This window comes from Sitophilus oryzae, unplaced genomic scaffold (genome assembly GCF_002938485.1).
Source record: "Sitophilus oryzae breed Bouriz unplaced genomic scaffold, Soryzae_2.0 scaffold_1576_pilon_pilon, whole genome shotgun sequence".
NCBI classification, from domain to species: domain Eukaryota; kingdom Metazoa; phylum Arthropoda; class Insecta; order Coleoptera; family Curculionidae; genus Sitophilus; species Sitophilus oryzae.
This window is the reverse complement of record NW_022146254.1, coordinates 8,828,459-8,853,675: the sequence shown is the minus strand read 5'-3', so window position 1 is coordinate 8,853,675 and position 25,217 is coordinate 8,828,459. Positions and strand designations below refer to the sequence as shown.

Here is a 25,217-nt window from a genome sequence, read left to right as displayed (position 1 = left end):
TAAAATTATATGGGGAATGTCATCGATGTTCATTTCATAGCTATCGCTGACGCCGTTTTTTTTCGATCATACGGTATTAACCATAGACAAAGAAATAAAAGAAATAAAAAAAGTAAAAAAACTGTTTTTTCTTTGTCTATGATTATAACTTGGTGTAACCATGATATAACTTTGTATAACCTAAGATAATTCTACTACGGTATAACTAAAATTTTGTAATTTAATAAAATAACTATAAAACGAAAATTAACATAGTATTTATGAGTGAAATTGATGTTTGATGTCATGGTTGTTAGGTTTATCCAAAGGGTTTATCCCTCTTTTATTTTAGACCTCAACAGTTTCTGTTGAAAAGCATAAACGGCATTAACTATTTTAGAAGAAGCGCTTCTTTAACATTTTAAAACAGAAAAAATATGACGTTAATTAAAATCTTATCAAACATGAAAACGAAATTATATTACCATTGAACGCGTTTTGAATTTTATGACTTAAAAAAATTTAAAAAAAAAATACATTTTGTTTTCATGTTTTTTTTTAAATTTTCTCTAAAACGATAAAAAATTCTCTAAAACGATAGATTTGTAAAAGTATAAACGGGTTTAAGCATTATAGAACAATCAATTTTTTTATGAAGAAACTCATGTTGACTGAGTTAAAATTTTAAATGAAAAAAGAATTTAAAATATTTTCAAGAAAACGAGATGATCTGGCAACTCTGATGAATTATATTCCATAACATGATCATTACAATGCACATGCGCAAGAACAACTTTGATTATGTGAAAGTACATTTTTGTTTTTTTCATTCAAGTCAGAAGTTAAATGGTAGTTAATTGTTATTGTTCAGTGAAAATAGTATCGACAAACTTGTTTTTGCCGTGCTAAAAATGATAATTATAACCAGTTAACCCTTAAGTAATTTGAGGACGCTTGTGATATTTATTTATATTAGTTCGTAAGGTTGTAGAGTGAATATATTCCTGTAAAATGCGGTATAAATCAAGGATGTTTTTTTTTGGCCTCATCTTAGCTTTCGTTTGTGTTAATAAGGTAAGTGGTAGATATTTAAATGTATGATTGATATACATTCTTTTTAGAGAAAGTATGTTGTAATATTGCTGCTCTTTTCTAGAATTTTCGCATGTTTTTATTGTCTAATCCTAACGGTATCTTCAAATATCAAAATTTTATATGGTATGATTAGATGGTTTTTATCGCAGTTTTTACCGAGTATTTGCTGTCTGTTAATAAAACGTTATAGTATGCTAAATATTTGAATAGTAATTTTCTATATTTTGTTTCCCAAAATAATAGTTCCACTATCAAAATACTTGACTTAAAAGTCCATTTAGGTTTTATGACTCATTGTCGTCTGACAAGGTGTGATAGAAAAGCATAATAGAAAAGTATTGTAGGTATTGATATTTAACGATGATAGTGGGCATAACATAAGTATTGTAAAAATGAAGATTTTAATATCAAGACGTACGTTTTGATGACAGACACAGATATACAATCATACGGGAAATTGCTTGGAAATTGACTTCAGAATGCTATTGTTTTGATGTGTCAAATTCAAAGCCAAAGATTTGTGATCATTTACGGTATTGTATCAAAAAGTTTTATGATCAAACGGGCTTTGACGTTGTTAGATTTTTCGTGGGAAATATTTATCTCAGTCTATCACATAGGTTATGTTCTATTATTTCTCTGCTATTATCACAAGGTTATGTATGGTCTATCATACAAATCACACTTGCTGACACTTGATTTTAAAACTTTTTGGTCTAAACACGAGTCTATACATCGGAAAGCAATAGCAAATAAATTAATTTGTATCTATTTATTTGCTTTCTTATGTTAAATACAAAATGCCTCCCTTAAATGGCTATTCATTGGAAAGGTATTTTACCATACAAGGGTAATAGGTACAACATATTAGGTGGTCCTATTTTCATATTGGTTTGTTCCAATGTATCATTATCACTCAATAATGAATGTTTATCATAATGTCAATATAATTATGTTTTTCGTAATTTGGTTAGTGTTACTGATAATTGAGGAGGTGTACAGATGACAAATTTTATATTTTCAGTTAAGCAAATAGCAAATTAAAAATTGAGCATTCAAGAGCTAGTTGTCATACTTCATACTATACATATACCTATACTGCCATTACCATTACTCGCTGACGAGTATTCAGAAGATGGTCTGGGCATAAGGGTCTTGATTTTTGATAGAAGTGTCTAGTCCTAGCAGTCAACTATTAAGCTTGATTAATTGACTAATTGCTTTCTCTATCTTTTGACGTTTTTGACAGATAGACTACGTATTTAACTGCTCAATTTACGAAGTGGTCCTATAAACATGGTATACCCTGCTCATAATTTGAAGTGGAATGTGGAATTAATTATAAGGTTTGGTTTGGGTTTGGTTTGGGAGAGGGCATTGGACAGATAGACACTTATTTCGCACAGCCGCGAAGAAAATTGAAAACGGGACTGTCGCTACTCCTGTGCGCTACTCGTTATATAGTCAAAGGAGTCAAAGGTCTTGACGCTAGTTGTCATATTACTTGTTTATACATTAGAATATTAAATATTTACGTAATTATATTATTTTCTTGAGGCAGTGCATGAGTCATGAGTCAGTTTATGAAAGAACTATTAGAAGATTAAACAACTTAAAAAAATACAATTTATTTAAGACAGACATTTTTGTCATTGTCATGTACCTATCTTCTCGTTGGACAGACTATACTAATAAGTTATACGTGTCATGTCACAGAATTAGTAATAAATAGGGTAACCCAGAACCCAGAGGGTAACCTATTTCTTATTGATGATAAATCAAAAGAATAGCTAAGTAACTATGATTAAGTACAATACCTGTATATTGTATTATCAGAAAGAAATAAGAAGCCTGGTAACAAAATTCTACATCAACCTATATAAAGCCCCAGAAAGCATACATAACGAAGAAAGATTGTCTCTACTACAAGACGACGGGAAATAGTAGAGTATATGGGACAACTTATACACAGCTCAGGATCTCTACTACCAAACCAGAAATCAGAGAAATTAAGTTAGCATCATCATAAGTTAGCATGGAGTACCTACATATGTATGTACATGGAAGAAATTCAGACATATTCAAATTAGAATGCCACTTTATCCAAAGAAGCGAACATTGAAAATCTTCTGGTGGATAGGAGGATTAGGAGGGCTAATGTGTACCATCACTCATGACCTATGCAAGTGAAATCTGGACACTTAAAACTGACATCGTAAGGAAAGTGCAGATCACACCACGCGCATTCGAATGAAACATGCTGGGAATACCAAAAAGACAGACCGTAAAATCTAGAGTGGATATGACAAAAGACCCAAGTAATAGATGTCGTTCAAAAAATCAAGTCCCTCAAGTGGCAATGGGTGGACACCTGGCAAGAAGGGCCCACGAGGAATTGAGTGACCTAGAAGAATATCAAACTTATGATGGGACCATGATATTAGGAAATTAGCAGGGATATCTCAGACTTAAAAGACCTTTAAATATCCTATTTAAAGGGACCCGATACAAAGCACATGCGATTAATGAATCGCTACTTATTGATCGCTACAAAAAATCTGTGCCACAGATTAAGTATTTCAATTGGGAATACATTTTTTTACAAAACCCAACAGTGCATGAAGTCTGATTAAAGCTCCGAGGTCATGGCGACGTTTATCAGCAAGATGAAATAAGCTAAGGCAATAAGTGCCACATCTGTAAGTTAGTCTGTGATCTGTGCAGTTAAAAATATTCAGTATCTTAAAAGATAGCAGATATTATCTCTTCGATGAGATCTTTTTCGAAGCCACCACTACACGTTCTGATTTCTGATCTGAACTGAATCGAAGAACTGTACATTAGACTGTACAGTTCAAATCTCTCAGATATCGTTGCATGTAGGATCTTTTTTATAGAAGGCACTTATTAGTAATACACGAGAAATAAATATATATATAAGGGAAATTAAAATAACTTTGGTTGACCACCAGCAAACTCCATAAGACGATGCATGGTGTCATTGATGACGTGCAACCAAAGTTGTTTTAATTTCCCTTTCTTATGTATGTCTAGATACCTATCTATTAAGTTAAAATTAGAAAATTACCCTGCTGGTCATCCAATTAATTTGGTCTGGATTTTAACGAGTGACAGAGAATAATATAAATGACCGGTTGATAGACAGAGAGACAAAATCAAAAGCGGCATTCAGTGTTGCCGATTTTTTACGTTTGTAGGGAAATGTGTGTAGAAAAATATATAAGCTATTTTAAAATCTTTCATGTATACTACTGAAATGATTATAATATATCTAAACTAAATATAATCTATTACAGCAGTAGTAAAATGAGTAACTAATAGTGTAAAATAAAGTTCCAACCCTAAATGCAACATTTTTTGTAAAGGCCTGCTTGTGCTGTTTGAAATTTTGATGCAAAATCCGGCAATACCGCATAAAAGAAATGTGTCGACCCAATTTTTATCTCTTTTTAATATATTTGATTTTCCGTTAAGCTGTCTACATCACTGTCTTACACGTTAAAATCCAGACCGTACAGTTTCGATGAACAAATCGGTATAAACACCTAAATACTGAATACTTAACATGCAAATTTGAGAGGAAATTACTTTTAATTTATTTATCAAAATTTTAATCTTTAATTAATACAAGGAAAACCTTAAAATTAAACATTAATATTCTAGTTTTAATTATTAGGTATTATCTTGTTATTATGTTTTTAATAAATTCCTTGTTTATGACTATTTTCTTTGCTTAAATAGTAAACAAATACTGAGAATGATTCATAAAGCAGAGCGTCTTTTTCTTTGAATCTACTTTGATTTGGTAGACAAGTAATTCGATTTATTACAATTACTCACATTACTTACAATGAATGCCTATTTTTGATTCAATTAAAGGTCACGTTAACCTCTGTGAAAGTTTGGATGGTTTGTTCTCAACGCGTTCAATTAAAAATTGATTAGTTATTGATGAGATGGATTAAACTAAATTAAATAAGTATAGTTTGTTGAATGAGAGAATACCTATATGTTGGTGGTAGTTGTCTGTTGTTTTAATTCAAAACATAATAATTTTTTGTTTTCTGAACGAAATTTTTTGATGTCGTCAGGATTCCTTCGAAATCCTTCCTCCGAAATCCTTCCTTCTCTCTCTGAACAGAATTTATATTTTGCAAATACGTTTAAAATAAAGTATACTGAGGGTACCGCTTAAATTCCTATCCCGATATTGAAGGATGGCTATAGAATTTCAATGCATTTCCTACATAAGTCTATCCTTGTGTTGTAGGAGGTTTGACTAAACAAGGATGAACCTATGTCTTGAAACCATTCGACTCGATTTTCTGTCCTCCTTCAATACTGGGACGTAAATCCTCTCATTGCTCTTATGGGGGAGACCGTTGTATATTTTATTTAAACGTATTTGATATTTTGTATCACTTATATACCGTATGATCGAAAAAACGGCGTCCAGTTGGCTGGGAAATGACGATCGATGACATTTCCCATATATAAAATGACAGCGATCTTTATTTCATAACCATCGATCGCTGACGCAGTTTGCGTTTTTTATCATACGGTATTATTTGTAAACATTTGTTATATTCGATACTAATTAAACTTTTAGTTACGTAATCAAGGGCGCGATTATTAAATTCATTGTTGCCAACCATGACATATTGGCGCTGGGCTGACTAACTGGAATTTTAATTTCCCGCTGGAGATTCAGGTGGCAGCTCTGCTCTAAAAAATGTCATGTTGCCACATTTATTTATTTATTTCCTGACTTGTCATTCGTTTTGACGCTTTAGTTTTGTATTACGAATTTTTTTGTTTAAATGAATTGTGTTGTGATACTTTAAGCTTAAAAATTTTTACTAGCAGACCTTGCAGTCAAACATTGTTTTTGTGAATCTCTTTTATTACGAAGTGTACAAGAGACAAACTTAATAGCCGTAAAAACTCATCGCAACTTTATTAGAATATTTTGAACGGGGAAAGCGGTAGTAATGGTTAGGTTAAGGAGGTGAGTTTTGTTGATGTAAATCAGTAGTTCCCAAACTTATTTTTCTCGTGGACCACTTTCAAAATTTTACTGGTTTCGGTGGATCCCCTGCTAAGCATTTCTACCACATTCTTAAAGTCGCCAAAAAATAAAAATTGTGTCACTTGAGTTCTGTCCCTATATTCCGATATGTAAAAATAAAAACGAAAATGGTACATTTTATATCACTTTTTATTATTAAAGAATAGAATTACAAGAAAAAATATTAAGGTAATATGTGGTTCAGGTCATAATTTTAATTAATGGGAAGGATGTATCTGATGGAGTGTCAGCAAACGATCAATGTTTGGCTTTATTTTTGTGAGCAAATAACCGCAAATCCCCCGCTCTGTGATGTTTAATTTGCTGCTTTTGTTAAGAGGTTTGTAACGCACTAAAACTCCTTTCGACAAGGTATGACGAGGGAAAAGCTATTAAAAATTTCCTTGCGATTTCCCACAGTCCAGGATATTTTTCGGGTATTTCTGCTTGCAGCCAAAATGTTGGGTAGCCTTTTCTAAATTTCACCTTCAGCTCCTCATTAGTGCTTAGCTCGAGCAGCTCCTCTTGTAATACAACATTGGCCACTTCCGTTTCATCAAATGGATTTATGATCCATGGTGGTATATCCATCGTCAGTATATCTTCAAACCTGGTTTTGAAGTCATCATGCAGAGCACTTAAATGTTGACTGTAGGTATGGATATCCTCATCAATACATTCTACCTGCGACAAGTTTGGAAATTGAGAGAATTCGCGCCGACTAATGTTTTGCTTCATAAATTTCAATTTCCCAAGAAAAGCCGAAATTATCCCCTTTGTTTTTATTAAATTCAGGCTGTCCCCTTGTAACTGCAAGTTAATATCATTAAATTTTTTAAACAAATCTGTCAAATACGCAATGTCTGCTTTGAATTTGATCAAGTTTTCTTTTAAATCTGGATCTCTACTTTCTAAGAACTCTAATATGGAATCGAAAACAGAGTAAAATCTCGTTAAGCATGCACCTTTCGACAACCAGCGTACTTCAGTATGTAAGAGCAGTCGTTGGAAGTCTTCATCATTTTCGTCGCACAATTGAGCAAATAAACGCGTATTCAATGCATTGCTTCTGATTTTGTTGACAGCTTTTATTACAAAATGAAGAGATTGGTTCAACCTGTCACTTAAATGTTTTGCCACAAGATGTTGTCGGTGGATTACGCAATGAATAGCTGTAAGTCCTGGTATAATTCTTTTGAGATGACTTATAAACCCACGATATCGCCCGACCATTGCAGGAGCTCCGTCTGTTGCCACTGAAATAATGTTTGTAAATGGGATCGATTTTTCCGTAAAAAAATTACTCAGGACATTAAATATTGATTCGCCTTTAGTGTCAGTCTCCAAAGTTCTGGCAAATAGCAATTCTTCGTGAATTTCTTCCTCAACAATAAATCGGACATATGCCAATAGTAATGCTTCATTACTGGGTAACGTTGACTCGTCCAGTTGTATAGAAAAATGAGTTTTTTGCAGATGATTGCACAAAAAGCTTTCGATATCAGAGCTCATTTCATCAATGCGTCTTTGTACAGTATTGTTACTTAATGGAATTCTTTTTAGTACGTCAAATGGAGATTTGTGCAAAACAGTTTTTAAAACCTCTTCAACAGCGGGTAAAATTAATTGTTCTCCGATAGTGTGCGGTTTTCCAGATTTTGCTATAAGTAATGAGATATTGTAAGATGCCCGCAAGCCATCATCGTTACTTTGAGATGTTGAAGCGAACATACTGTGCATGGTGGGTCTCTTTCCATATTTTTCTTTCAATGTTTGAAAATATTTTAAATCTTTACCTATTTTATCAGTATGACACCTTTTTAGATGATCTTCGAGCTTTGATGGTTTCATAGAGTCATTGCTCAAAACTTTGTTGCATAATAGGCACATGGGCAATTGTTTGTCTGCCTCTGATGGAACAAAACCATATTTCAAATAATCGATACTATATTGTCGACATTTTTTCTTTGCTGTAGCCATGTTTCGTGTCAGTTACCTTACCTGTAAAAAAAAAATGTTTTAGTAACCAAGTTTTTTTCTGAATATAGGTATCACACCGCAGCCTTTGTCAGCACGCGGAAATAGAATTACGGCTTGTGAAGGGACCAACTAATAAACCGCTGAGACAAATACAGACGTTTTCACAAAACGGTATCAATTTTGAGAAAGTACATAATTTACCACTAATTTTTAATAGTATAAATAAAATTGGTGTACTCAGTATCGAATACTGATCATATTTTGTGTAGGAAAAATAAAAAGTCGAAATCCCAAAATTGTCCATAAAAACGATAACTAACATTTTATTAAATCAATGAGTTCACGCGCTCCGTGTATTTGCGTATTTTTGTCTGCGGCTTCATTGTTAAAACGTGACAAACTGGCATCGAAGTCGAAGCCCCGCCTTTCCCGTCGCCCGCGCACCTGCCTCGCTCTTTCCTGAAAAGGAATAGTTTTGATAAAATAGTTACTTCAAAACCAATTTAAAATGATTATGAAATTACTGTTTTATAAAATTAGTAGTTATTTGCCAAGAAAAATTACAAAATTAATTGCTCTGGGTAATATTGCTTATTCGGGTCTTTTTAGAGGCAGTGTTTCTCGTGAAAAACAATTGAATAAAACGTGCTGTGTTTGTCTTCAAATCGAAAGAGGACAATTAAAATATCTGTAAAGTTACTAAGTTACCTATCCTATACAGGCTGTTGTGATCAACCGACTAGTACACGTAAACAAAATACTTAAGTACTATAACAAAAAAGGTAGGTTACTTACTTTTCTCCGGCACTAGCAAACACAGATATAAATTTTTCTCACAACTTTTTTCCAAATTCTGCCTTTTTTTCGAAATTCCGAAACAAATGAATGCGTTTGCTCCTTGGCATCAAGTATTTATAGTGGTGATCAAGTTCATGTCTGAACAAGCATTAAGCATTGTCGGGCGGATAGCGCTTTGCAAGGTCTGTACACGAAATTGTACGTAATATCGAATACGCAAGTTTGGACAAGTAACAGTCGCTTGCCTTATTAAAATATTATCTGGCTTAGATAGGTACTTAAAACAATGGTGGTAGGCCCTTATAAAACTATGCTTACATTTTTGCTCTTTACTATCAAAAGCAGATAAATTTTCGTGGACCCCCATTAACATCTTATGGACCCCCATTTTTTGTTCACGCCTACGTAGACCCCCAGCAAGTCTCCCGTGGACCCCTGGGGGTCCACCTGGACCACTTTGGGAATCACTGATGTAAATAATAACTGTTTATATATTTATGATTAATTAATTTTTGTTTCTTAAAATATTTTGATTAAAAGAAAATATGTAGAAGTGGGCAACGCTGTGCCGGTGAAGCATAATCACGTGACTAACAGTTTATTTTATATGAACTATAGCTGTCCGGCAAGAGAATACATGGCAGTGACAGACGTCTGTCATGCCAATTCGTAGGTAAATTACATTTTTTGTCATTTTTTTAAATGTCTATTGAAAAATATACTTGTTGGACAGACTTCACTTCATTAACTATTTAACACGACTTTGTACAATAACTCTAATATTTTAAATTTCACTTTATTTATTTACTACTGAAGATCTAAGTAAAGGGCATTACTATTATTAATCAGTTTACTTAAGTAGATAAACAAGATAGTGAGACTTATCTCATGCTTTATCAAATGAAATATCACTCAGGTGGGTGTAAATTTAATTTGAATCTTATTTATAGCTATATATGTGTAATTGGATTATGATAGTTATAAGAATAATATTAATAAATATTATAGGTACATATTATAATTAATCTAAATTTGGGCTTTGATTTTTGTTTTTTTAATTTAGGTGTTTTCAAATTGTAATTACTTATTTTAATAGTTTGACGTTTTACATGTCAGATTGTAAGCTTTAAGATTTTTTGAGTAACTGGAAATATTCTAAAATGGCACAAGATGCAAATCTTACACAAACCTCCTTTGTGTATTTTTATTTTGTACTAGCGTACCCGCGACTTCGTTCGCGTCGAATTAATCATTTGTAATGGTGATAATAAAGCAAAGCAAGAGTTTCCTTTAACATACAAACTGGATAAAATTTTCTCACATTTATGTCAGCATGAGAAAAAACAATATGGCGATATTATTATATAACTTGGTAATATTTGAGGGGTAGTTTCATCTCGTTGAAATTTGTCTTTCGAAAAATCTGTTTGCCAAAAATAAGCTTTTTACGTCAAGCAGTTTAAGCAGAATCGTGGTTAATCAATTACCCAACTTTTTGGAACGCCCTGTATGATTTTTTAAAAAATTTCAAAATATGTAAAAAAACAAAATAAATTATGCGTGTCCAAGCATTTTTCCGAAAGACTAACCGTTTTTTAAATAACAAATATAATATTTAAGGGGCGTTTTCACCCTTTTGGAATTTGAGATTCGAGAAACCCCTCCTTATCGAACCTCTACACTCCACAGTCAATCCGTTTGCCAAAAATCAGCTTCAAACGTAAAGCAGTTTAAGCAGAATCGTGATTACTCAAATGTCATATTTTATAAAATACCCTGTATAAATTTTTAAAAGTCTTAAAATATTTAAAACAACAAAACAAAATATACGTGTTTAAGAGTTTTTCCGAAAAACTCACCGGTCTTTAAATAAAAAATATTCTAATATTTGAGGGGTGGTTTCACCCTATTAGAATTCGAGTTTCGAAAAATCCCTTCTTATCGAACCTCTACACCCTAAAGTCAATCCGTTTTCCAAAAATCAGCTTTTTACGTCAAGCGCTTTAAGCAGGATCGTGATTAATCAATGACCAGATTTTTCGAAACACCCTGTATACATTTTTAAAAAATCTTAAAATATGTAAAAAACAAAATAAAATATACGTGTTTAAGCGTTTTTTCTTGAATTTGACCGTTTTTTAAATAAAAAATATTGTAATATTTGAGGGTTGGTTTCACCCCCTTGGAACTGGAATTTCGAAAAATCCCTTCTTATCGAACCTCTACAACCTATAATCAATCTCTGTATGCCAAAATTGAGCTTCTTCGTTGAGTGGTTTGAGCAGGATCCTGATTAATCAGTGTGTCAGTCACTTAAGGATTTTATATATTAGTATAGATATAGATTGATACGCACAATAAGGTTAGTACTATGGTTAGTACATAGGTAACGTATAACCTATCGAATGTGAGGACCTATGACTATGGCATATGCTATGACAGTGCCAGTTGTATCTGTCATTTTAATTCACGGATAAATAATATTTCTGTAATTTTTTGAATGTCGTCTGTCGAAATGTTTCTTGGCTCGTTGGAGAGACTATACACATACACCACTTGTATAATGCTGTGCTACAAAGAAAAAATAAATCAGTATTGATTTTTGGGACTTTCGTGATTATGTAGACTTATACCTCAATTAGGATTATTCAGATGTTTGCCTTTCCACTTTGCGTTGCAATTTTTTATGCAAATAAATTGGTTAGTGTTAACCCAAGATAACCTTAACGTAAAATTAACAGATATTTTTATTGGTACAATTGATAGACAATTAACTAAACAATTTCTATACTAAGTAACGCCTGAACCATAATCTTGCTTTTGCTCATAATGATTTATATTATTCATATTATTTTTTTAACTTAATGAAAAAAATCAAGAATTTCGTGGATTAATAATTGCTAAACTATTTTAGAAAGTGCTGTCATTCATTTTTTTTAATTTATTTATTCCAAAATAAACATAATATTTCCAACATATTATTAGTACAGAACACCGGGCGCGCTTGGGCTCCCCTTGAATAGGGTTAATGAGGTAAACGAACTATTAAAAAAGTAATTTTTTTCTACATCTCCTTTTTAAATAAACTATGAATCTGAACAAAGCCTAGCAACTTGTTTGTAAACTTGTCGATCTATTAATAGACTAATAAATTTTAATAGAACATGACACGCAGCTCCGACGTTTTGCTCAAAAAAATGGTGATCAACGTAACGCCTGTACGCATGTAAAGACAAACAATAATATTTTGATTGTTTAAAATAAAAATTGATCATGTAGTTATATGTATTAGTACTATGGTTTTTGTTTGGAGGTTTAAACCACGTATAAAATAAATAGATTCCTATGCAAAGGCAAAAATTATAATGTGGGTGGTATTTATTTTTGGACAAGGAATCCTATTATTGCGATGGATTAAAGCTTAAGATTTAAAATATTAAGATAGAACTAATATGGTAATTTCGTGATAATGATAAAAATGAAAATATATACAGGGTGTTTCAAAAAACATGTGCCATCTCTCGAGGGGAGATTCCTCGCGTAAAAATAAGATTCATTTCTCATATCAACATAGGCCCGATTCTGCTTTGTTTCGTAGCTACAGGGTGTTATAGTCTTAATATTTTTTCGATTTATTATAATTTTCTTCCAAGTACTTTTATCGTTTCGAATGAAATTTTGAGGGTGAAACTTACTATAAGTGTTATATATTTCACTGGGGTATCACTGAAATATTTTCAAAAAAAACGTGCGCCATTGACTTTTTTCTTTTTATATCAAAATTATATATTAAAAAAATAAATTATAATTTCAGATTACGATGCTAGAAATGCAAAGTAAGTACAGACCATCTAACGTAAATACATAATATAGTTTTGATTTCAGGACAGTTCTTGTATTTTTAATAATTTTTTTAAGAAAGACTGAAAAATATATATGTTTTATTTATTTATTAGATAATATCTCTGAAACTATTGAAATATATCTACTCATATCTTAGGATTATGTGAAGGGATTTGAAAGGAAGCCACAAATGCAATAATATACAGGGTGTTCCATTTAAAAAAATCATCCCGATCCACTCACACTTTTTTGAGCCGCCCTGTAGTTAAAATATTTTTCTGAAATACATCCTAGTACATACTTTTAGCACTTAAACAAAATGTTCAAGTTTTTTATTCTAGGAGCTACGGATGCTCGACGCACTATTATTGCCGGACCCTGTATGTATAGGGTGTCTAATTTTCGTGTGTTTTATGGGGTTTCTTGTTTATGAGTAGAGGTACAAAGACGTGTACTTTTTATGAAACTAGGGGGGAGATGCTATACACACCGATTTGTCCTAACCTTTCTTCCTTAAATTTCTACTATCATCCCCTGCCTAGCTTCTAGCCACCATATCTCGGTTAATTTTGATCTCAGCAAAAAAAGTATTGAGATCATTTCTATGTAAAATTTGACGCTCCACAACTTTTATTTGACCTTTTTTTTCTAGTTCTTACCTTTTCTCCGAAATTTTGAAAAAATAATTTTATTTATTTATTTCACCCCATCTCGGGGGTGAATTTAAAAAAAAATCCATCGGAATTCGTTTTTAGATCTTTTAAAGTAACTTATATCAAAAATTCAAATTTTTACCAAAACTTTGTATTTAAAGGCCTATTTTCTTGGATTATGTGTAGCATCTTTAGTTTCATAAAAACGTAGCACAGTGATAGGTACTATATAAAAATTCGCATTTTTGTATCTCTACTCAAATGGGAAACCCTGTACACTGTACTTACATAGATGATTTTGGATTTAAAATAAGTATTTAAGCATAAAATATTTATTTAAATAACACCGTTTTAAAAAGTAAAATATGGGTTTTAAAATTCAAAATTTATGGATAACCATTTATTTGGTGTCCAGAGGCTTATACATATTTAATGCTTTTTTAAAAGTCTTTGGGTATTTATACAGATTAAAATCTAAATATCTGAATTATAAACATTGTTTGCGGAAAATTAAACATACATTTGTGAAATTTCGATATATTCTATTTTAAGTAGTATACCTTGGATGGTGAGGTTAAGTAATGACGAATAATAATGATTTCATTGAAAAACAAGCCACGAATTGTGCCATGAGCTTTAATGCAACTTTTCATGGCCAGCTTTGCTATACGAATTATATCTACTTGATTACTTGCTTCATTATTTTGTATACAGGGTGACAATTTGAAAACGAGCAGTATTTAATATTGCCTCTACCGATGATAGTATGAAAATTTGGCGAAACACGTCAATTTACATATCAAGGGGACAATTTTTGAGGCATTTGTTGTCGTGTTACTTTCAACTCCTTGACCCCCAGGGCACCTACCCCTAAAATTTTAAATAGCAACCCCTATTTCTTTTGCCATTTTTGTGTTTATTATAGAATTCTACACAAACTGCATTATTTTTTTGAGAAATTTATAAGGAACACAAAAATGGTAAAAGAAATAGGGGTTGCCATTTAAAATTTTACGAGTAGGTGCCTTGGGGGTCAAAGGGTTGAAAGTAACACGACAACAAATGCCTTAAAAATTGTCCCCCTTGATATGTAAATTGACGTATTTCGCCAAATTTCGGTAGAGGTAATATTAAATACTGCTGGTTTACAAATTGTCACCCTGTATACATTATGCCAATTAACATACAGGTCATAGATACTAAATGTAATAATAAATGATTAGGTTATAGGGCATATTACAATAAATAATACTTATAATCGAAAAAAACGGTGTCAAAAACGGCTGGGGAATGACAATCGATGATAATTTTGGCGGTCATTCTCTAGACGTTATTTACTAAAAATTGACTTAAGACTTGTCAAAAATTAACACTATATGAAAGATTAAAAAAGGATAGAACGTTTCAAGACACAAATCTTTTTCCAAAAAAATATTTTTTTCTCGAATTTTAAACTACACCATTTAAAAATAATTTTTACTCAATGTAAAATTAAATTACGTCCTTCTTAAGGCCAGCTGACAACAAGCGTCATTCAAAAATAAAAAAGAATACTGGGCAAGAAATGACGTCTGGAGCCTGACCTTGCCAAAATTAACATCGATTGTCATTCCCCAGCCATCTTTGACGCCGTTTTAATTCTGTCGCCATACGGTACTATTTATTGTATATACAGGTTGTTACCATATACGTATTACTTTTTACAAATATACTCAGCCTAATCTCCAAAAAGTGAAGCCCAAACAGTGAAAGAACAATATGGAATTCTGCATAAGTCTATTTCACCCGGATATTCATTTAACTGAGCATGCCTCACCTGAAGAAGTTTTTATTGGTCAATGTTTTTAAAGGGAAGTGGTTGACTGACATTTCCCCTAAGCTTCAATTTTATTTATATTTTTATTATTTATAACACATTATCATGGAGTTGGAAAAATATTAAAAAATAGTTGGAAACAATAAACTAAACAAAATCACTCTTTTACGCACACAAATGAAAAGTAGTCCAAACAGAACTAAAACAACAATCAATCGGAGTTTGGCGCAATCGCAGTTCAATCCATATCCGGATGAAATAAACTTATGCAGTTTTAATATGGAGCTGGGTTATGTTGTCTTTTTCTTACGGCACAGAAATTGCACACGGGGTTAAATAGGGAACCCTGAGTATATTTGTAAAAAATAATACGTATATGGTTGTTACCTGGACAGTTACTTATAGGGGAACAGAATGGCAACACTGCCTATTGAGAACGCATGTACTTAAGGGTTTTCTGCCGACTCGTCCCGTCGCGTCGTCTATCGACGAGCGGGCCGAGGTTGCCATATTTCAACCATAAAGCTCTTGCAGCGAGTAATAAACAAATTAACAACCTGTATGTTTATTGTAAAATAAAATTGAGTCAAAACTTTTAACCCAGTAGTTTTTATAATATTTGACAAGTAAATGAAACAATTTCAGTCTTGCAATTCTCTACAACTTTTGTATGAGTAAGTTTTTAAAAAAAATATTATTTATTGCTATTAACATAAAGTGTAAAAAATTGTGACATAAACGTGTTTTATTTTTCAACATTTCCATCATTTCTAGTAAAAATAAGTGGCACATTTAAAGAGCAAAGTTGTATAGTAGAAGACTTAATTATCAACAATTTCTGTTTTAAGAAATATTTTCATACTTACTTCACGACTAGGAACTTGGCTGAACATTGTAGTGCAGCGGAAGATATTTAATACTTATGATTAATGTTAGTTCCCAGTTCCCAGTAGTTAATATACAGAAAAAAAAATCGTGGGTGTTTGGGAAGGCTTGAAAGGAAACAATGTCTTTGGGACGTTTCGCGACTTTATTGTCGCTTCTTCAGGCACCAAAACATTTTAATCTACATTATACCTACAAACATTCATGGCGATTCCAACCGCCAACACTAAGACACATACAGACGAATCGAACAGAAATTTAACGGGTATTTTTTCGTCCGATATACACCGATGCTCGGTTCGTGTCGTACTGTACGTTTGTGTCGTACAGTACGACACAAACCGAGCATCGGTGTATATCGGGCCAAAAAATACCCGTTAAATTTCTGTTCGATTCGTCTGTATGTGTCTTAGTGTTGGCGGTTGGAATCGCCATGAATGTTTGTAGCAGAATGTGGATTAATATATGTTGGTGCCTGAAGAAGCGACAATAAAGTCGCGAAACATCGCAAAAACATTGTTTCCTTTCAAGCCTTCCCAAACACCCACGATATTTTTTCTGCATATTTAATACTCATTTCCACACAACCCTAGTATTTTTAAGTGTCGCGTCTGCAACACTACAATGTTTTGCATTTTCCCAGTCGTGAGCTATGCGTCGTACAAAAAAAATGGCGCCGGGAGGCACGTATAGCCGCCCATATTAAAATATGTTAATAAAAAGTTGGTAGGCAGTTCTTTTAGTTTCAATTATCTCAAAAACTGCGACTTTGACTGATTTTGATGTCATTACAAATTTTGTTGCAAATATTATTCCTAATCTTAAATTGAAAACCGCGTTTCGCTAGCTACTGTAAATTTGGAGTTACGATTTTTTAAAATTTTTAACCCCCTCCCATACCCCCTTACCAACCCCCCACCCCCACCAAAAACTAATGGCCAGATTCTCGGGTGCCACAGTATTTTTATGTCAAATTTGGTTAAAATCGGTTTAGCGGTTTTTGAGTTATCGTGTTACAGACAGACCGACAGACAGACACCATGAAAAAATATTTTGTATATTTAGGTCATTTATGACCCAAATAACTCATTTTGAGTGAAATTAAAAAAATATCGTTTTTTTTTGTCGATCTGAACCATTTTTGCCTAACCTAACCATACCTGTTGATATGGTCGGCTAAAAAATCGTTATACAAACGTCGAGAATTCTGTTCTCTCATTGCCATTTAAATATTCCACTTTTTTATTAGAAATAATTGAAATCTGGAAAAAAAACTCGTCCATCTCACAATTTTTGATACTTTTTGTTAATTAATTGCAATAAATAACATTTAAACAAATGAATTATACAAATGTTACAATAACAATTCTCTACAAATTTGTTTATAATATTTTTTTGTCGCAAATCGCAAAAACCATGAAATCCAAGATTCTACTTGCATACTACACTGTGAAGTGGTATATCTTGGATCTAATAGCGGATTCTCACGACTCCTGTACTTGACAAACATTTGTTATTGGCATATACTTGCCATTTGCCATGTCGTGTGAGCAGATTTCTTGTTCAATTATTTGGCACTTATCGAGCCGCGGAAGCGCCAAGCTTGTTATGATTTAAGATAGTGTACTTGCCAAGTACGCAATTATTGGTGTACTTGCCAAGTGTACACGACAAGATTCCAAGGCTAGTTCTCCATCTTCGGTATCGGTCTACCAAAATTTATGGTATATCCCCATTTTTCCCACAGAATCTGCATTCGCCGGTATTTCTTAGCTTCAATCTACTGAGGTGTTCGTTGAGGACTTGAGAAGACCGTTAAAAACCCCGTGACAATGCGAACATTATTCTTATTTAAATCAATATTATTATTATTGATTTTTCTCGGTCGTAAGTTCTGAGAAATGTCTTCTAGTGTCTTAGACCGTTGGAGGATTCCCATTCCATGTTACGGATAGAGTCTTCCAGGTTATTAAGTTTCGCTATAAGTTGGTTTCCACATGGGAAGCAGAATGGTTCTGTTTCAGTTAGTGGAGTGTTCGCTCCTTTTCTAGCTAGATCGTTTGCCTTCTACTACACTTGGTGAGCCAGAGTTGGAGGACATTATTTGCTTTACCTAATTTGTTCAGTTTCTCTAGGCATTCTTTGAAAATGATAAGTTACGACACACACGGCTTTCACTCTCAAGTATTTCTCGTTATATCATTTACTCGTATCTTCATGAATGTCGTAAATAAACTATTTCTAAGGAATGTAAATATCCTATAATGAGTAATAACTCCACACACACACGCGCGCGAATTTTAGAACAAAGAATATCGCATCAGCTGATTATTATTGTTTTATTTAATTATAGGTACACATTTCCTTTTAAGTGGACACTCGAGAAAAATTACGCACATTAATCATAACCTGGAATGTTCTAAAAAAATATTTTTGATTTTAAACTCTAAAGCGATGTTTTTATCGTTACTAAAATAATAAAGGTAGATCTTAAATTACTTTTAATTTCAGGGAGTAAAATGGAACTTTGCTCTTATATCGTTTTTATTTTTGCCAATAATAAAAAGTTGTTTGGTTGCGTGTTGTGACATCGGAGAGCCAATTATATGAACTACGTACCATTAATATTCTGTTATAAACACATTTCTTTTGACGTAAAGAAGCTTGGCCTTAAAATTCAATAATTAATTGGTACTTTGGGTTTTTTACACACCGATAACGCTTGAAGAATTTTGAAATTTGACTTTTCACGTATCTAAAACTTAACACGTTCTATGGTTTTAAACGATACTGAATGTCGTTATAATATGACATTTAAGTCTTTCCAACGAGTCAGGGGAGATTTCAACAGACGACATCCAAAAAACGATAGAAAATACAATTTGCATATGAATTAAAGTGGCAGACAGTGTCATTTTTGGCAATGCCACTGTCAGGGATTCTGCCGTTGGACATACTATAGGCTATAGGTTGTGAAAAAAAATAGGCTATAGGTACACTGTAAGTTGATTTATGTAAGCCAAAAACCATAAAAAGTAGTTTTTTTAACTATCCTTAATATTTTCCTTATATGCAACGTAATCATAAAGGAGAATAGTAGAATAAAGTAGATAGATATTGTAAACGTTTTTTTAACTACTTTAATATAATAATGAAACGATAAGAACCATAACCAAAAAACATCAAAAACATCAATCGTCAAAAATGTGTTATCAAAAAATCTCGAACGCGAATTTCGTAGCCATGATGATATATGGCATGGTTGTGCCATCTTTATCATTTTATGAATATATGACAGTTATGAATATAAGTAAAATTTTTGCATGAAATAAAGTTAATTGTTCTTTTTAATTTCGAATATTTCGAACAATGTATTTAAAGAAGATGTGAGGCATAGTCAATATTAGATATCTATTTTTATTACGCACCATAAAGATAAAAATCTCCGCCACATTCATTATATGAAACACTCCTTTACGAAGCTGCGTATATAATGCAATCAAATACCTAGGCGACCGCTCGGCTTCATATTTTTTTCACCTTTGCAACAAAATAATCGGCCGACTCGAAATTTCAAATTTCATGTGAGCATCTAGCCTAAGGTACTACTAAGGTACTTCATCTCGACATCGGTATTCAACTCCACACCGGTGTTCATTCAACTCAACACCGGTGTTCATCTGGACACCGATATTCATCTCGGCACCGGTGTTTATCTCGATACCGGTGTTCATCTCGAAACCGGTGTTCATCTCGACACCGGTGTTCATCACGACGGCGGTGTTCATCTCGGCATCGGTAATCATCTCGACACCGGTAATCATCTCGACACCGGTATTCATATCCACACCGGTGTTCATCTCGACACCGGTGTTCATCTCAACACCGGTGTTCATCACGACAGCGGTGAACACCGGCGCCGAGGTGAGCACCGATATTCATCCCGGCACCAGTGTTTATCTCGGCACCGATATTCATCTCCGCACCGGTATTCATCTCGGCACCGGTATTCATCTCGGCACCGGTAATCATCTCGACACCGGTATTCATCTCAACACCGGTGTTGACTACGACACCAGTTTTTATCCAACATCTACTTACATTAGGGTTGCCAGATTGTTATAGCTGAATACTTTTTGTTTTTGATTAACCATTTTTTAGTAATTAGTCTAGCAAAAAACATATACATATTTAAATTTGAAAACGTTAAGTTAAAGTCGGTGAGCTTCAATAAACGATAAAAATAAACACCGATACATTATATTATTAATATTATCAGATTTATTACGAATTTATTAATAAATACTATTTCTTTTTTCACTTGTTTACCAAAGCACCGGTGTCGTAGTCAAAACCGGCGCGGCGTGTAGATTAACACCATCAATGTTGTACTCAAACCCGGTATCTATTAACACCGATGTCAAGAAGAACACTGGTGTCGCGATGAACACCTGTCTTGAGATCAACACCGGGGTCGGTGTTGACACCGGTACACCGGATAGCCCATATTTGGCTAAAACCAACTACGGTGTTAACAGGCCTACTGTAACTCTAGACTATAATAATGTCTTTTTGTTATAGGTTATGGTTTAATCGTTTTGTTTGTTATACCGAAAGATATTGGTGACAGTAGCCTCAGAGTAATAACAAGCCTAAGACATTAGCAATGAATTAAAAGTGACCATACTAAAAAATAGGTATTTAAGGCACAACAACGCTGTTAAAATCCATTGGTGCTGATGCGGCTACAACATAAAATTCTTCTTAAGACACAAAACATTTTTTCTGCAATTGAGCATGCTAGTACTAGACTAGTCTTAGGAAAAGTGAGTCGAAAATGGGTCATCTTGGGTCAATTTTTAAAAGTTTTATTACGAAAATTTGTATTATTAAGATCTAAAATTTCGAATATTCAAGTAGGAAACATTAATAAAATTTATATTTTTCACTAAATAATTACATACTTGACTGAAGACAGCAAAAATAGGTTTATTTTTATACTATCACCGTGAAAATCGTTATTCTAAAAATATATCTGCTATATACACTGTGTCAAGAATTTCTTCGAACAGTTTATCAGGTGTTGTAAAGATTTGTTTAACCTTAAAAAAAGTTGTTACATGTTTTTTTATATAATAAAATGCGAGTTTTATTCTTTTGCAGATAAATAAAATCATTAGTATCAAGAATTTTCTTTAATTAATGCGAAAGGTTGATTGTTTTATACCTTCACTTCTGTGCAAACCTAATACATACATTATATGTATATGACAGAGCATTTTTTTAAATCGTTTGATACCTTGATAAGGTACTTTTTCTAAGTACCCCTTCTAAATGTTATATCTGCCACGTAAAACGGAAGACCTCTAGAAAACTGATGCCAATAGGAAAGACTGACAGGTAAAACCTTAGGTGTCGGTGTTTTACATTGTTCCTAATTTAATTTTGGTGTTACAATTTAACTTATGTAACAATGGTACATTGAAATGGGCCTTAAAGTATCAATAAAGCTACTCACGTAGCTTACTACACAATCAAACAGAAAACATATACATACTAATTAAAACATGTAACAATGTCCCTTCTTTTTAAAAAACAAAGCGTTTATAGTGTTTCTGTGTTAAATTCCACTCGAAAATGCCCATTCTTACGTAAAGGCATAAAAGTAATGGCTTCCTTGAACGTTTATATTTATCCCAATTTACAATTAATGCTTTGGTTTCCCAAACAAATTGTGTTTTTACTTACACCTCTCTCTGTTTATATTTTAGGATCTTATTTAAACCGATATTTTATTATCCTTCTTTTATCTCGGGATTTGCGTCAGCAGTGTGTTTTCCAGTTAACTATGGACTGAATTTGAAACATGAAACTTTGAGGGAAATTGAATTTACAAAAAAATTGAATTTGATATCGCAAAAGAATGCCTCTGGATCACATTTATTGGATTTTGATTTTCTATTGCGGAAACGCTGGATTGGAAATGTAAACTAAGATAACTTTCTCCAAATTGAAGAATATTTTTTTCTCTTGACAACATCGCTTCTTCAGAGCACTACCACTAACGAGCATACCGGTGATATAGACGAGTGCTTACCAGACCACTCGCAATGCTCAGATCTTTTTAAACTCCTAGTTTTGTATGTAAAAGGCTATCAAACTTTTGATCATAATTAGTTTGTAGTAAAATTCATGCCTAGTGGAAGTAATCGTTGCGATTGTTTGTTAAGGGGCGTCCAGACCGGATGAGCGAGCAAGAATTCGGGTATGTTATATAGGAACACTTAACTGGTGTGGACGGCTCTGCGATTGAGCGAATGATTGCTTGCCCGCGCTCGACGCTGTTCCACGCCGCGCCGTGTCGCTACATCAAAGAAAATTCGCGCTATTGCACGTTCGGTTTGACGGGATTTTGTTTTCCACGTTTGCGATCGAATATCAAAAATGGAATGGCCGAATGAAGTTGTTATAGAACTAATAGAGGAGTACAAAAATCGCCAAGACCTAAGGTTATAGCTAGCCTTCTAGGTGAAATTGCTTTTCGGTAATTGGTTTGGTTCTTTGGTTTTATTTTGGCTCTTTTCTCTTTATTTAGTACATCTTTTTGTATTGAACACATTGACTGTACTCTTCGTACACGCGAAAATAGACACCCAAAGCCAGGCGTTGCCGACTGTGTATACCAATACCAATTGTGTAAACCTATGTCATTATTCAGGGAATATGTTAGGCATTTATTCACATATAAATCTAAAAGTGCGTCTGTTATAAATAATATTAGCATACAAACGCGTAGCACAACTTTTTTTAATTTGGACATTGGAAATGGTTTTCTGTCATGATTTAATTTTATCTACGAAAAGGAAATGAGCTTTAAATAATTATCAAAAACTAATTATTATCTTTTTTGGACCATGTAAGAATTTTATTATTATGATTATATCAGAAAAAAACCATTTTATTTATCATTTTTCCCTAAATTATTTAAAATTGTGACTACGCGATGTATTTATTTACTTTTTATCAACAAATGGTGAAACATTCGACAAGCAGAAAGTCTATTTTAAATCTATGCAATCTGAGGTACTGACGTCACTGCGTCTTTGACTGCGTTATGAGCGCTCGAGGTGACTAATGAATATTTACTTTGATTTTAATGTTTTTTTTGGTTTTCACGTATCAATAATACAATATTAGCTAACTAAAGATGTATTTAAGCGGTTTGCTATTTTTTCAGACTTTAAAAAATGATTTGTAGAAAAAGCAATTTTTAAAGTGGATTGTGTACGTAAGTCGGTAATAATTTATGTTGCACCAGTGCTTAATTTTATAACAGATATATTTTATCATGAATTTGGAAAGGCTTTCATTTTCTATTTACATAAACAAAGTTCCAGACAAATGTATACACATATCACCGTATACTAAATCTGTAGGCAGTGGTATTACCGTTAGTTATCAAATGTAAACTCAAACTGTTAAATGTAAACAAATCCACATTCTAAAACTACAGAACTTTACGGTTTTATTTTCAATTTATTAGCCAATTTCGAGCGGACAACCGTTGGTTATGATTGACAGATAAACAATGCTTTAAACGTCAGTTGTCTATCGAAACGTCAGTTGTCTAACCGAAACTGACGTTTAAAGCATTGTTTATCTGTCAACCATAACCAACGGTGGTTCGCCTCGAAATTAACTTAGGCTCTGGCTTAGGTAAAGTCGTTCAACATTGACGAGTGGTGTGATGAAAATGTTACTTTTAGTTCCGTAGAAAAAAGTGTCAGTTGGTCAAATGACGATCGATGACATTTCCTATATAATTTTACATACAAAATGACGGCGATGTTTAAATCCAAGCCATCTCTGAAGCCCGTTTTTCGATCGTATCGTAATCGTAGAACACAAACCAAAATTTTGTGCTAGTCCTATAAAGCAAAGGCAGGAAAACTGTCAAAATTATAGTGAGTTTACTAACAGGGTGAGTTCAATAGGCATGCGATGTACAGATTTTGTCAACATGGAAAAAAAATGTTGCTGCAATTGTAAAATCCTTTGTTGCAAACTGTAATACAAGTTGTAACAATATCTATTTACTATTTTTTGTAGTTAAAAGTTGCAGAAGCAGTTCATTGTTTTGTAGAAGGTTTTAATATGGAAGTGTTTAGGGTCATAAACTAGCATCAGGGCCAGTCAACTGAGTCAACTGAGATATACGACCTTGAACGATCTTTTTTTGGGGTAGTAATTTCCTGGGGCGCTAGATGGCGTATTTTTATTTTAATTTCTCTAGTTGCCTAACAATTGCGTACAAAATTGTTTTTATAGTTGCCTATTAATTATGTTCTGTCATTGTTCTGTATGTCAAATCAGTTTTCCGTTTCCGGCTTCCTCCTTCCTCTCCAGTTGTATTTTGCAATTGAACGGAGATGTGCGTTTCGCTGTTTTCTGGTTGTTTGGCTGTGTTTTTTGCAATCTTATTTTACAATCGTGATTTTGTATTTTTGAATTTTTTTGAACTTTGTTTTGTGTTTGATTTTTAAGATCTTTATGAAAGGTAAGGTTTAAGTTAAAGGTCTTTGATTTATCTAACAATTTTATTTAATAATCCGAGAAAGTGAGGTTAGGTAACCTAACCAAGTCCAAATGTTCGTGAATTTTATTTTTTAACAATGTAATATTTACAACGCCATATATTTTTACAAAAAAAAATTGATCAACTCCATATTTTTGTACATAAACTCCACAATGTGATATTACACAATTGTTCAAGTCCATATGTAAAAAATACACGTAAATAAAACATTGTTTCTAATGGACGTCACTTTCTCTTGTATTCCAACGATATTTGTTATGTGTTCTTAAATCTGGTACTATAATAAATATTATACTTTTTAATCTGTTGTTTTATTTGTTTGTAAAATGTTTCATGGTATAATTTTCTGTAAATTAAAATAAATTATTTATTGTAGGTTTTTATGCACATAAAATGATATAAGCAAACCATTTAACACTTAACAATAGTTTAACCTGGTTTAACCTTTATATATAAATCCTTGTTTTTTACCATTTGACTTGT

At 32.9% G+C, this 25,217-nt stretch overlaps 1 protein-coding gene across 5 annotated transcripts in view; it reads left to right on the top strand.

The window, feature by feature from the left end:
* Window positions 1-789: 789 nt before the first annotated feature.
* Window positions 790-25,217, top strand: part of LOC115879391 (NPC intracellular cholesterol transporter 1) — an 81,588-nt gene continuing 57,160 nt past the window's right edge. For all 5 annotated transcript variants that reach the window (XM_030896211.1, XM_030896209.1, XM_030896210.1 and 2 more), the window contains exon 1: window positions 790-1,053. In XM_030896211.1, coding sequence (XP_030752071.1) covers window positions 991-1,053 — 63 coding nt within the window. In that variant the 5' untranslated portion in view covers window positions 790-990. The remainder of the gene's footprint in view (window positions 1,054-25,217) is intronic.